We start from the raw sequence: 14,705 nt of genomic DNA, 5'->3' as shown, positions 1-14,705 counted from the left end.
CATTCATTCACAGAACACGTAATAAACAGATCACAAATTTGCCAGTCCAGAGTGCTCTCCATGTCCTACCATGGACGCAAATCAAACCATGAGCTGTTCACTGCCATTAATGAATAAAATTTGTACGGATCGATCATCGATCGATATGAATTGGATATGAACAGTACCTTAGAAACCTTGAAATTTATGGTTTTGTTACCTTTATGGAAGTGCTCAAACGGCCATTGAATAAACTGTTATATATACCTATCGACTGTATCGGCAGCTGTGATAAGAGCTCAGACTGAAACATTTGGTTTATGGTTTGCTTTGTTGGGGCGCATCGTCTTTCTCATATTTCAGACCCGGGATAGAACTGTTCATCAGTAGGAGGAGACTAACGCCATTGGGTGGCCAGGCTCGCTGACTTGGTTCACACATGTCATCCTGTCGCAACTGCGAAAGTCGATGGTCAGGATACTGATCACTGGTCTAGATGCGATTATTTACATACTGTTGTCATATAGATAGAATATCGCTGAGTGTGGCGTTGAACAACAACCAACAAACATTGCTATGGTTATGTGGATAGTACGTGGAATAAAATCTTCGTGTCCTAATCTATTCGTTAGTATTTCTATTCCAATCATCGTTATGATGTGTTTCTACAGAAGCAACTTGATATAGCATGTCAGATACCACATTGTTTGGGCAGTGTACACGCTAAGCGATGCATATCATGTTCGTGGATATAATGACGACAGGAAAGACGTTGACCACACTCAGCTGGAGCATCTGAGCATCAAGCACACTCAGCATGCGACGGAATCAGGGTTGACCGACATCTTAACATGACTAGATGCACAAATTCTCTCCTGGACAGAGATGTTTGAAGAGGTATAGAGTTCTGTGAAATCTGGCATATTGTAACTTGTGTTATATCTGGGTTATACTTAGGCACCTAATCGAAGGCACATATTTTGGCATTTTGGGCTGAATTTGAGATTTGAGTGGGATATGCAATTTTCGAACTTTGTTAAAGTAGGCACATTTAAAAAAAACCAATGATATTCATCACCGGTATTGTTCATGTCACATATACAACAGACACGACCACGTTTTGAACATGATTTGCTTATAACTATTGCAGAAATCCTAGTGATTTTACGGTCGCTGCTGGTGCCAGGTAAACACTTAAGCCGAGTTGGCAGTGCGGGTTATGCGGCTGACAGTCTGATTACGTGCCTGACTCTGAGATCGTGCATGAGTTCGAATCCCGGATGGGACAACCCAACAAGAACACTGAAATCTGTACTTAACGGACAAAGTGTAATCCCAAATGTAATATGCATTATCCTAAGTTTGCAAATCACGGTCAATCATCCCAGAATTTACCGTGACCAACGTTGTTTAACTTTAACTGACCTAGGCGTTGTGCTGAAAACCACCCACCGCCACAAGACCCAGTGACACAGTTAGGATATTGCTAGATGTGGTGTTAAGTTATAACGAAAGATACAATCTCACAAACACTAGGGCATGAATAACACATGAGCTAAAACAGAAGAAATACAGTTTATTATCATATAAAGGCAACATAAGGCAACGTATTTTGAGTATTACAATTGATAGTGGTGATATTAAGTATGTGAGATCAAGATATTAATACATTAATTACAAAAACAAACGCGCAAGAAGTATTATTACATAAGGGTACACAATATCAGAAAGATCAGGTGCGTAAACAGAATTCTAGTGTACCCACTGATATGCGGTATGGATTACGGAGCAGGACTCAACGGTAAGTAGTTTACAATAGAAATTGCTGTACATGAAAGACGGTGTAATTGGCAACACTTCACTTTATCAATGAGTCCCTTCACACTAATCCAGTCTCCACCAGCATGAGCATGTCACTTCCTGGATTACCAATACACTGCATGCACAACACAGAGTGAAACATGAACAAATAAAATATTTTGAAGTTTCATTTCAGAGGAAAGTCTATTTTCCAATATTATAATGTCTTCTCCAGCTACAGGTGTTTCTGAGAATATTACACCGAGGGATGATGTCATTGCATGTACTTTGAATGCCTTTCGGGAAGAAGAAATAATTCAGTGATAGTAAACCAGAGTGACAAATACATCTCGTCCACTCAGTTACACACATTAATCTATATATGTGTTACAACCAAATTTCATTTCAAATGTCACCGTTTTACAGTAAAATCTAACTCCGTACAGGACACATACGTTCCTACCTTTCCGAATGGCCTCATGATTGTCAGCTGACAATAAGGAATCTCTAACCCAAGCAGGAATAATAGCTTTCCCATCTAACGACCCTCAAATTAGCGAACCACTACGACTGTCAACAGCTATGGCAGCCAAGTATAGTTGTATACTCGGTCCGGTCTAGTAAAGTCATGTTTGGCGGTCGTGCAATTTGGAACCAGAACTGGTTCCTGGATATATACTTTGTTGTCGACAATCTGGTACCAGATGTAGTATCTCGTGGGACTTACGGACCCTAGACTAAGTCCGAGACACGGAGTCATTTGGGATGCTGAAGTTCCTTGTGGAACCTTGTGCCCAAAATCTATGACCGTTTGTTCGGATCCGACTGTGTTTGTTAGCACCACTTAGATGTCAGTTCGTTCAGTCACTCCGTGATGTGGCAGGGATACTCTTCAAGGCGCCCACGTGTATCTTAACTCGTCTGTCACCTGATACCAGAAATAGTTCCGACCTGCGTTATTTGCTACCATAACAGACACAGGCTTTGGTTAGCACCCCGACCTCCCAGCGAAAAACGAATGTGTAATAGAGAGTAACTGTCAAATGACACGAGTGGATCTGATATATTTTCGAACGCGTTTCACCATGTAACTGTACACTTTATGAACCACAGAGTAAACCATTTGCCCAAACACAGTTAGTTATGTTTGTAACACTCATTTTGATTAATTCGTCTGAAATATCATCCAGTGAAATCGCTCTCCTTTTAAAACTTCACATTTCTAAACAACGAGCATATTAAAGGCTGAAGTACAAAAAATTGGTTATAGTTATCCTTTCAAACATCTATTATGTTACAAACATAGAAAATAACCACATTTTAAAAAGAGTGGGGTATCGGAAAATTTGAGTCCAGAACGAAGTCACAGTCATGAGTTTTTAAATTCTTAACATTACACACCCTGAAGTTTAATAGTTCATTACAAGTGGCTTCGTGAAAGCCAGAAACAAGTAGTTCAGGTAGTTTCACATTTGATCGTAATGGCCCGAAATAATAAGCTACATTACAGAGATTAACCTTTTGTTACAGAGACCAATCAGCGCCAGTTGATTCTAAACAATGGACAGCCTGACAATTTTCTATTATCACGACACTAGGCATGGGTAGAAAGTAAACTGAGTTCACCAAGTACAGATCCTAGATACGCCTAGTAAGTCTGTAATTGTGTCACATTATTGACAACATAGCTGGATAGCTTGCTTCCAATGACAAAGAGAGGATGGTTATATGTGTGATTTTTTTACTGTCTTTTACTAGTTGAACTAAATATTAAAGGTCATCATTACTTCAAAACAAGCTCGACTTAAAGGCATAGGTGATGTAGTTTATATATGAAAGTGACAGAAACCTTGATGGATTCGTTAACGGATATCTTCACAGTGTCAAGTGTATGAGTAACGGTGACTAAACGTAAAGTCGACACATTCTCTACGTAAAGTCGACACATGCTGTACGTAAAGTCGAGACATGTTGTACGTAAAGTCGACACATGCTGTACGTAAAGTCGAGACATGCTGTACGTATAATCGAGACAGGTTATAAGACACATAACATTTATCTTTATCTGGCACGGTAGCATTCACAACATTTATAGCATCAATGTAAACAGTTCCAGCATTAATATATTGCTCTAAGAGAATACAATACAATACAAAGGCTGGGTGATCCCGTAATACGCATGTTCATAACACGCCAAATCTACAGTCTAATTATTACACATTCTTAAATTATTACTTCAGTGAATGGATCAATGTACACCGACTTCTATCAACTGCTCCATGGGGAGTAAACAACGATAGCTAATGACATCATAACATCATCCTACCGGGTACCCACTAGCTGCTGGGTGAGACAAAAATCCCATTAAAATCATTTCAAAATGATTTCTTACACCACATGTAACTTGTATTTCAGCATGGGGTAGAGCTCAAGCCCTAGAAGCTCTAAAACGTACCAACTTTGTGCAACACGGCCACCCATCTCAAATGATCCACCAAAGTTTGACCTGATTTGAAGTCTGTTTCACTGTACATGGGACCCTGTATTACCAACACCTGTATTATAACACGAGTACAATATATCGAAGCCCTATGTATACAATTAGTAATAATGTATAGTGTTTGTAACAGTTCAGATATCAAATTAATCGTGCAAAGTGACCCATCATGTTTAAGTGGAATTTCAGAAGCTGTGGTGTCAGTGAGTTGATTTGAGGGTTTCGACGCCTTATTCTTTCTGTCTCTACCGTACCGTGCCAGATCGTTGCATCGACAGAAAGAATTACGATGGAATCCATAAGTCATCCTTATCTTAATGTATTATGCCATTTATAAAGTTTAAGTGTGTTCTGCCACAGATACAAACACATATGTGTATTCCCCTCCATCGAAAACAAGCTATCGTCAGTAGAGAGAGCGATGGACTATGGCTGACATCAATATGCTGGCCACCACGGTGGACGTCACACTCTGGACACCCGGTGCTAGGGAAACATCTTCATCAACTGAAAGACAACGGGAAAATGCAAACGAGTATCACAGATGGGTATATGTCATCACTTTGTTTGATTCATTTAGTACAGATGACTCTGGGTTTAACAGGATTTCGTATGGATGTGGATGTTTTGTCGCTTCTATTATGAACTGGTATTACATTTAATGCCTTCATGTCTGGTGGTGTAACGATACGGCAATGCAATGAGTAAGAGGGTTAAGCGTTAGAGTCACATCGGCAATATTTCAGCCAAATCCTGACTTATCTTTTTCAACATTCATTTCATAATAAATGCAATTGAATTATTAAAGAAGCTGTCGGCGAAGGGCAGGAAGATAACAAGGGTACCACAGTAAGAGAATTAAAACTAGAATGTAGCTGTAAAATTTAACAAAGTTTATGAAAAATACAATATATAGAAAAATGGACTAGAGATCACTGGCAACTAAAGGTAGATAATAATACCAAGGACCATGGGGACTTACAGTTAGTTCCTCTGCTGCCTACATGGACCCTAGTTGAATTTACACCACCCCTTCAGCCATAATTAAAATAACACAAACACTACGTTTACAAAATATAGTAAGTATACATTTACCCTGAATATTACAGACAAGAGGTTCACAATGCAAAACATGGATATACAACGCCTGTATTGCAATGCATTGCCATTCATAATATTGAAATGTATACTGACTGAAATGTAAAGCGCTATATAGTAACAGAAACGTGTCAAACACAAACGTGTTAACATACAAGTTAACACAAGTTAATACATCGAACGTATGACATGAACGCATATCGCATCATAGGGATGCAGATGTGATTGCACCCATTATCGGGATTAGCATAGTGTCAGATAAAGTTCAAGCTCCACTCCCTTGTAGCTAACAGGCAGAAGTTTATCACAGTACAAAGAAATACATTTTGCTAGTACTTAACGTCTTTCCATTTGAAGAATGATGAATGATGGACACGTAATAGTCCGGCATCTGTATTTAAGACTCAACATTGACTGCTAACACGTGCGCTTTCTGCTTCTTTTGTCCCGAGAAAAGACTGTCAAAGACTAAGCACAGACGAACTGTTGTAGGTTATGGCATAAGCTCAAACTCAACCTTTCTCAGAACATCAAATTCTCTACATTCAACACTGTACACAAAAAAACATATTTATTGAACTACGTGTCCGACGCAGTGACGATTCACATCATCATAATTCCCAGCGGCAAATGAAGTCTCTGTAAAGTCAAAGCTCGAGTGTGTAAAATGAATAATTGATACAGTCATACAGGCGAGCATACAGTATTGCTATGACATTGCCTTATCGTCATACAAACGAACGCAAACGGTTGAAAGTTGTTTTCGTGAATTATCATTCACCTAATCAGAGAGTTGAAATGAGAGTGAAAAAAGGTATGAGGTGATGTGGTATTCAAATGGGCGCCCCAGACACATCCCCGACCTACTATTGAGACAGAGGAATTCCAGCTGACAGATGAAGAAGGGTCAAGAAAGATTACCTACCTACGTCACATGTGCGAGTGCTGTACCCCGGGGCACAACCCTGGGTACAGTTCCCTGTCTCCTTGTGACAGGCAGCACCATCCTGACAGTTGCCACATTTAGACTTACAACGCTGTCCATACCATCCGTCCTCGCATACTGCAGTCAAAAAACATACACAACGTATGTCCCCATGTTGCATTCATAATCTGACATGACACTGAAAATTACGAGAATGTTGTTTCGACTTCGTATTTTTCCTGGACGATGAAGGTATGTTAAAGGTTGTCCTCCTGTGGCCAGTAGTGTAATAATGAAAAGTATCGATGAAAAGATCTAGTTTAAATGGAGGTATTTCACAGCATGGGAAAGTGGGTACACCATTCTTTCCACAGGTGTAAGATGCAGAGGTGTCACAACATGTTAAAGGTAACGGGCAAAGGTGTCACGACATGGGAGGCTGTTACCCGCTACTTTCAACAGGGCAACGTGCAAAAGTGTCATAACGTGGGAAATTGTTATATGGTGCTTTCAATAGGGTATCGTGCAAAGGTGTCACAACATGGGATATCGTTATATGGTAATCTCAACAGGGTACTATATCTGCAGAGGAGTCAAAACTGGAAAGCAGATGCGTAGCGGTATTAAAACTAATGGAAACATGTACGTAAGTGTTTGGGTGTCAGAATATAACAGATTGCTAGACAGTGCTTTCGACGAATTGGGGTATACGTGAGAATACGTGACAATGACCATTTATATACATTGTACCGAGTAAACCGTAAATAAATAGTATTGAAGATGCACGTTTCCATCTTAAACCATTCAGGTTAAAAACACAAATGTCTGGCTATTGTTTCAAATGTCTACATAACATACATGTACATGTCTGGTGTTATTAATGCGATGTAGTGAAGCAAGTACAAAGTAGAGAAATACATGGAACCTTTCGATGTCAGTACGAAAAATGAAATCACGAACAGACAGGTATTCATGATAGCATACTAGTAACTTAACACCACCATGTGTGTGTCTCACCTTGATAACAGTCATAACCTATGAACCCTGGGGGACAGTCTTTTCTGTAGCACTCCCCGGTCCCTTTGTCACAGATCTCTCGTTTGTCTAGACAGTTGCAGCGCCTATCACAGTTTTTCCCATACCAAAAATCGCTGCAAACTGTAAAAAACAAGAATGTACGAATGCAGTTCTTACCTTCATTACCAAAACGTTTTGAAATTGTAACCCATTCGTGTACAGCTTAGTGTTAAGTTTCATTTCTTCTACATAACATACATGTACATGTCTGGTGTTTTTAATGCGAAGTAGTGAAGCAAGTACAAAGTAGAGAAATACATGGAACCTTTGAACATAGCCTTGTCTTTTCCAAATGCCATAAATCTGATAAAGCAAAATCAGCAATACAATGCTAAAAATTCTTAAATAACAAAGAAGTAATAATTTATCAAATACTATATTTAATTCGGTTCCCCTGACAACGGTTCACACCTTTCACCGTTTTCATATTTTGACAGGATGAGAGAGCACACGCATCTAACTCGCACAGTCTACTTGTATTCTGACCATCCCAATGGTGCCAATTACATAAGACGAAAGACATTAGGAAACCATTGACTCTGGGACTGCAACTTCTGCTATTGCAACGGCTCCAGTGTTAGAATTACTCTTTCATATGTAATGAAATTAACATCACATGTTATGGTATTGAGAATGGAACAGTAATCAAGGCTTCGGTTCAGCAGGTGTTTAAACTCACCGAAAACCTGGACCTCACAGACGCTGAGAGAGTTGTCGGGGATCCTGAGCATGACCTCGTCTCCAGTTAGAGACTCGCTGCACGCTACTTCCGCCACAGAAGGAGGTCGGGACCAGCTCTCCCACTTTTTGCAACGTTTCCCGCCGACCAGGATCTCTACATTCGTCTTTCTGTGATCGCCTTAACGGATAAACAAATCATCAGTAGCCACCTTGGGCTGACATGTCACATATGATTCTAATATGTAATAAAAACTTCATGTATTGTTCCGGAATACAGGGTAGTTCCGGGGGTACAAAACGATGCAATACACTGGTGGAGTTACGTCCCTTGACCGTGGCCGGTTCGAAGATTGTCTAGATGAGTTTAGATTTATCCGTGCCATATATGAAACCGAGGATTTCACTCAGGGCGTTCAAATTCGACAGAGACGTCGTTCAATAACTTCCATGCAAAAGGTTCATGTGATAAAGTGACTGAATATCGTAGCTGTTAAGATCTCACTCACTAAAATGTGGCTTTTACTTAAATCTAAAACTGTGTATCAACGTGATATCTTAGAATGTTTTTACACTCTTTACAACTTACTGTCTTCTGGGAAAAATACTGTCATGTAACGAATCTGATTCAAGCCGTTTTTCTTAAGTTTGACTTTCCACCATGTGTTATTGTGCAACCCGGTTTGGGCGCAGTAGGGTCTCTTGTACAGATTCACGTTGGTGTTGCCGTCGATGGCTTTAACGGCGCTAAACACCACTCTCCTCCCCTGCGTCAAGCGGCTCGTCTCGGTGCGGGTGCCCTGCTGTGAAGCCTTTCCTTGCCAGGCCACGTTTCCTGATGTACATGTAAGCAAGTTGTTACAAAACACATTTGAAGATATTCGCTCATAAGTGTTCATTAATTAATTTACATATTTATATATTATCAATTTATTTATTTCGGGGAGGGGATTACAAAATATAATGGTACATGGCAGGATCAGGTCGAAATCGTTACGTTTTACCGCTAAATAACAATTGACAAGTTCTCGTGCGAAATATTTCCATATATGTTAATAGAACTGTTTCACATTGTTTAATTATTTTCGTATCCCAGTAATTTCTAGTTCTGGTGTAAATATACCACTTCACATGCATACAAACAGAAAAAAAGATGGCCAAAAAATTACACAATGGCCTTGATGACATTGTCTCTTCTGCTTGCCAAATCGAGTCACCAAAATTCGTGATAAAGGAGCGTCTGGCGTACTGCTACAATCAGCAGTGATATTCTATATTGTGGGTTAATACAGATACCATACCATAACAACTAGACCTTAGACAGCTTACTAGACCAGAGAGACTAATCGATAAGTGAACTTGCTTTTCTGACAGTACGGTCCATACCACCCTGGCTGGCAGAGGCCGTCACGGCACTGTCCAGCTGGATTCGTGTCACAGTTAAATTTGCAATTGCACCGTCCTTCTGCAATAAATTGAGGCAACCATGAGCAATATAACTGTGAGTCATATATAAGTAATACCGTTATGTGAGAGTGAGTATAGTTTTAAGCCGCTTTCAGCAGCTTTCAAGCAATATCATTGGCTGGACACCAGAACCGTACACATCACATGGAATGCTATTAAAATACTGTATACAGTATAGTTTGGTAACAGAACTTACCAAAGATAGAATATTCAAGGATACAGTGATATTCAAGGATTCAGTAACATTCAAGGATTCAGTAACGTTCAAGGATTCAGTGAAGCTTTCAAAGTATTTCATGGTAGATATTTGAACGGATAATTTCAGATGTGATACTATGAACTATGTCCAGTGCAATTCTAGACCCTGACTTGTACCGTATGTTTAGTGTTTTTTCAGGTGAGCAACTTAACCCGACACCGAGTTTACAATGGGTGCCGGCGGGGGTAGATGCGCTCACCTTTTTTCTAACACCAAGAGCAGACAGCATTGTTTCCGACAACATCGGGAACATGTGTTTGTGAATCACTCTCAAACAGCTATTATACCAGGTGTTCGCGAAAAGGTGAGCGTATCAAGCCCCACAGCTCATACAATATTCCCTATAAACGCGGCCTTTACATCCGTGACATGAATATACCATTGATAACTACTGATGTGAAAACATGGCCAAAATGTCATTATGTAAGCATGTTATGCAGACAATTAAAACGGATGCTACATTCAGTATGCTCGCTAGATATGATCATTGCGAAAACGTTATATACTACCGATACAAACATGTGATAGTGTACCGTTATGGAGCATCAAGCAACACAACACCGTTATGTTGGCATTGGTTATGACAAAAGAGTTAGTGAGTGGGTGAGTGAGAATGGTTTTGTGCCGCTTTTAACAATATCCCAGCAACGTCACGCCAGGGGACACAGGAAATGTGCTTCACACATTGTACCCATTTCTGGAATCGAACCCGGGTTTTCAGCGTGACGGGCGGGCTCATTAACCATTAGGCTACTCCCACAGTCCCTTGATGGAAAACGAACGTGAATGTGATATACAATACAGTTTATAATCACGTTACATGTATGGCATAACGTTAGAAACTTAAAAGATGGTATGTTATGGCGTTATCACAACATGGTCCATTATGGTGATGTTTCATACGATCCCCTGTGTGTATATCACATCAAATTGTGGCGTCTCAGTTGCCAAAATCAAAACAGAACCTTGTTCTTTGGTTAAACATTATGATTTCAGTCTCACCAGATGTGGATATAATTAAGTGACACCGGAGGACACTATTTCGCTACTAACTGTACGATAAAACAGTATTTCCCCTTGTAGCTATACGGATATGCTGCCTCTTGGCAGCTACACCGATATCATATGATGATACGGATGTGGTATCGCAGGGATACAAATCGATAGTAACTTGAAGTAATAGGGAAGGAATATCCCATTTCAGAAAGAGTGTGTGAATGAGTGAAGTTTTACGCCGCTTTTTGCAATATTCTAGCAACGTCACGGCGGGGTACTGCAGGAGGAAGGATATGATATCAACTCCTTGTAATACAGACATGATATCCATACGATATCCCCTTACAGTAACTATTGATATCCACTTGTAATGTGGACGTTATATCCCTAAGTTGTTATTATAACACGCACTAATATTCCTTCACAATATCCCGGATGTGATACATCCTCCTGTACGGCAAAAACATCATGAGTAATAATCGGGAAATCAGTCACAGAATGTTTTCATCAGTGCATTCGTGCAGCTGTTTACAAATGATCAATGATTGGTGCCATCGGTTCCAGCAGATATGTGACAGGTCCAGACTAGTAACATCAATATTACATGAACCACACATACGTCTTAACGTACACAATATATATACTTTGCCACCACTGTATGTTACCGTCCTACTTGACTTCGGTTCAAGAATCTGTATCGCACCCTCGTATTAAAGAAGTTGTTATCCATAAAGTCTGGCCGATGTAGACTGATTACCTTTAATATTGGATGAATCTCACATCCATCTGTATGTACACATAATTGTATATTCTATATTGAAAAATACTCTTCTCTGCGACGAGTTACTATTGTACCTTCTCGATGAGGAAAATCTCTGCCGTAGGAAACATTAAGTATGCTTGTCCCTTACGTATGTAAGTATGCATCTTCCTGACCGTCAGAGTTAACGATGACCAAACACCAAGCATGGAGACCAGCCATGGGTTAAAACTGACCCATTCTAACAGAACTCATAACCAAACACTCCAATGTCTAAAATGACAGCGGAGTTCGGATTGTCTAAACACTGTTGTGGGATCAATATGGGAAAATAAGAAAAGTATAATACTATATGGATAATATCTTCTATATTTTTTGATGATGTGACATTTCACTCCAGCCTGCGTGACAACGGTATAAGAATCTATATACAGAGGCGTTGCATCATAATGAAATAAACAATAGTTATTCATAACGTATCATACTGTGCTTATTATTCATGAATTTCTAAAGTAACAATGGAACAGATGATCAATGTGGACTTGACGTCATATTTGGAGATATATGTTTAAAATTGATAGAAACAAATTCCTGTTCCACTATGGACCCGTGAAGGTCCATAGGGTAGAACAGGCCTTCAGCAACCCATGCTTGCCATAAAAGGCGACTATGCTCGTCGTAAGAGGCGGCTTACAGGATGGTCAGACTCGCTGATTTGGTTGACACATGTCATCGGTTCCAAATTGCGCAGATCGATGCTCATGTTGTTGATCACTGGATTGTCTGGTCCAGACTCAATTATTTACCGACTGCCGCCATATAGCTGGAATATTGCTGAGTGCAGCGTAAACGTAAACTCACTCACTCGCTGTTCCACAATGACTCATCATGATTTAGCAAACTGTATGGATATAAACCTACAGAACAAAGAGTTACTTACCAATTTGAACCAAAATTCCACAGCAGAGCACGAAAACTAAGCACCAAATTTCCATCATGTTGTCAATCTCCAACTATAAACTGTTACAGGAAAACTTTCAAACCTGTGCCATGTGAACAGTGAACAATTATATAATTACATAAATACATTTATATTATTTTGCACATTTTCTATTTCCTTTTCTGACACTTAATATATTTCGTTTAACATATTCACCAAAAAATAACATTTCCAATCAGTTTCTTTATCTTTACAGCAATTTTATGCCTGACATCCAAAATACAATTTAACATATGGAATGCGTCACGAATAACAATGCTCCGATTACGTAATTCATACATAATTATATAATGAATATTGTAATGGAGCAAACATATATTCAATGGCACTACATTTCTATTAAAGACAGAACATTGCTTCGACAAGGCAAACTATAGGTCAACGGTAAAACAAGTACCCCAAAAATAACCTGGAAACGCTGTCAGTGTGGAAGAAGGTAAAATGGGCAATGATGCTAAAGTATGCACATGATAAAATGTCTAGCAGTGCTCAACCGAGATGAGAACAGTGATAAATTAGACCGCTCTTGTTAGTACGCTATTCTTACCTCTTGAGGAACACTACGCACATATTACCGAAATGGTCATAGTGTTACCTTTATACGGGTCGCGCCTTGAAGGTGTTGTGTGCACGACTCGACTGGCAGCAGTTCTAGTGGATGCGTCTTCGGAACAGATATAAATAGTCATAAGGTATCCATTTTGGAACAGTTTATCACGTGACTGTCACATGACCTTGCACCGGCCCTCCATAGTCAGAAATCGTGATCTTGGAACATGTGTAATGGGAGAGTTTGAGAACACCATACACTGTGGGGACCTCGCCGGTGCAGTTCACACAGCACTGACAGGACTAAATGTAACGTTTCTCCCTATTTGCCAGCTTTGCTCAATATGCAATTTTATTGATGTGATTCCCACATCACGGTTCTCAAGGGACTCAGCGAACAGCGCAAGGATTATGGAGCGCCCTACTTGTGTGGTTTCCGCTAATATGAAAATATGTTTACCTTGTTTCATTGAGATATTATTCCCATGTGTATGAGGGGAAATAAATGGAAAAGCTATTGCGTGCAATAATACGACATTTTTCCTGGACACAAAGATACACGTGTTTGAATGGAGCACATGGACGTCGGGATGGAAGAAATTAATTGGTATAACATTTTAGAGTTGATGAAACGTGAGACAAGGTATAAACATTTTGTACATGTCCTATTGTTTGATAAAGAGTTCCTCATAGAGTTCCTCATAACCAAGTCTGACTCAATGGTGGATTCAAAAGTTTTGAGCTGGTTCATTTATAATACACTAGTGTTGTGTTTTGTCCCGCATGAGATTACATGCAAAGTTTCAAGTCTTACTTAAAGTGGGAGCAACCTGTAGCTCCATCACATTACTTGTTTGGAATTACAAAACTTAATATTATGCACACAAAGTTGAGATATATGACTAGTCAGCTAAATTATGATCTGCATCGTTTCAAAATGGAAGATGCTTCTTGTTACTCTGGCAATGCTTGTGGAAATGTACATCACTTCCTATTGGAATGTAAATTGTACAACATTCAAAGAGAGATATTAATGTTAAATCTAAAAAGTATTGTAAAACGTGAGTCTCGAATCACACTGTCACTGATGTTATATGGAAATTCTTTATATGACCACTGAACAGAATGAATACGTTTTATAAATGTGCGCAAACGTTTATTCAACAGTCAGCAGTTGTGTGATTACATAAATCGCGTCCCTTCCTCTCTTTCACTTTCCTATCACTTCTCCCTGTTCTTTCCTAAGAGTAAGATAATTAAAAATTATGTACGTAAATGTCAGGGAGCGGGTATTTTAAGTTGGATAACTTGTCCCCAATCCCGTTCACATTTGTGAATAAAACAAATCAGATTACATCTTAATTAAAATATGGTAAACTATGTTAACATTGCTGTTACGCTCCCATGTTGGGCGATGGAGTGGCCTAATGGTTAAAGCATCCACTCCTCACGCTGAAGGTTTTAGTTTCATTCCCCCCATGGGTACAACGTGGTAAACCCGGTATTGGTGTCCCCCGCCGTGATTTTGCTGGAATATTGCTAACATCGGAATAAAAACCACGTATGGAAATTTTGAATGGATCTGTTAAATGCGAACATCACTTAATAATACTTCCTCAG

General features: G+C 39.5%; 1 protein-coding gene across 2 annotated transcripts; it reads right to left on the bottom strand.

Annotated features, from left to right (window-relative positions):
- Positions 1-1,535: 1,535 nt before the first annotated feature.
- On the bottom strand, positions 1,536-13,252 carry LOC137284978 (multiple epidermal growth factor-like domains protein 6). Of its 2 annotated transcripts, none has more exons than XM_067817067.1 (8): positions 13,084-13,252; positions 12,477-12,579; positions 9,418-9,519; positions 8,644-8,889; positions 8,056-8,235; positions 7,317-7,457; positions 6,300-6,437; positions 1,536-4,783 (listed from the first exon to the last, which is right to left on the bottom strand). In XM_067817067.1, exons 2-8 carry the CDS (start codon positions 12,532-12,534, stop codon positions 4,683-4,685), a joined length of 966 nt encoding a protein of 321 aa, XP_067673168.1. In that variant the 5' UTR covers positions 12,535-12,579; positions 13,084-13,252; the 3' UTR covers positions 1,536-4,682. The 2 variants fall into 2 exon arrangements, with proteins under 2 accessions (XP_067673168.1, XP_067673167.1); XM_067817066.1 differs by having other exon boundaries at positions 13,132-13,249.
- Positions 13,253-14,705: the final 1,453 nt, after the last annotated feature.

Source organism: Haliotis asinina, chromosome 5 (assembly GCF_037392515.1).
Source record: "Haliotis asinina isolate JCU_RB_2024 chromosome 5, JCU_Hal_asi_v2, whole genome shotgun sequence".
Lineage (NCBI taxonomy): Eukaryota > Metazoa > Mollusca > Gastropoda > Lepetellida > Haliotidae > Haliotis > Haliotis asinina.
This window is presented reverse-complemented; position numbering and strand designations above follow the sequence as displayed.

Bases quoted from the DNA above. Each gene is read 5' to 3' on its own strand.
- LOC137284978 (XM_067817067.1), bottom strand. From the start codon at position 12,534: ATGATGGAAATTTGGTGCTTAGTTTTCGTGCTCTGCTGTGGAATTTTG. The intron at 8,890-9,417 runs GCAAGTTCACTT...CATGTACATCAG, and splicing joins TGGACCGTACTGTCAGAAAA to GAAACGTGGCCTGGCAAGGA. The intron at 7,458-8,055 runs GTGAGTTTAAAC...TGTTTTTTACAG, and splicing joins CTGTGAGGTCCAGGTTTTCG to TTTGCAGCGATTTTTGGTAT.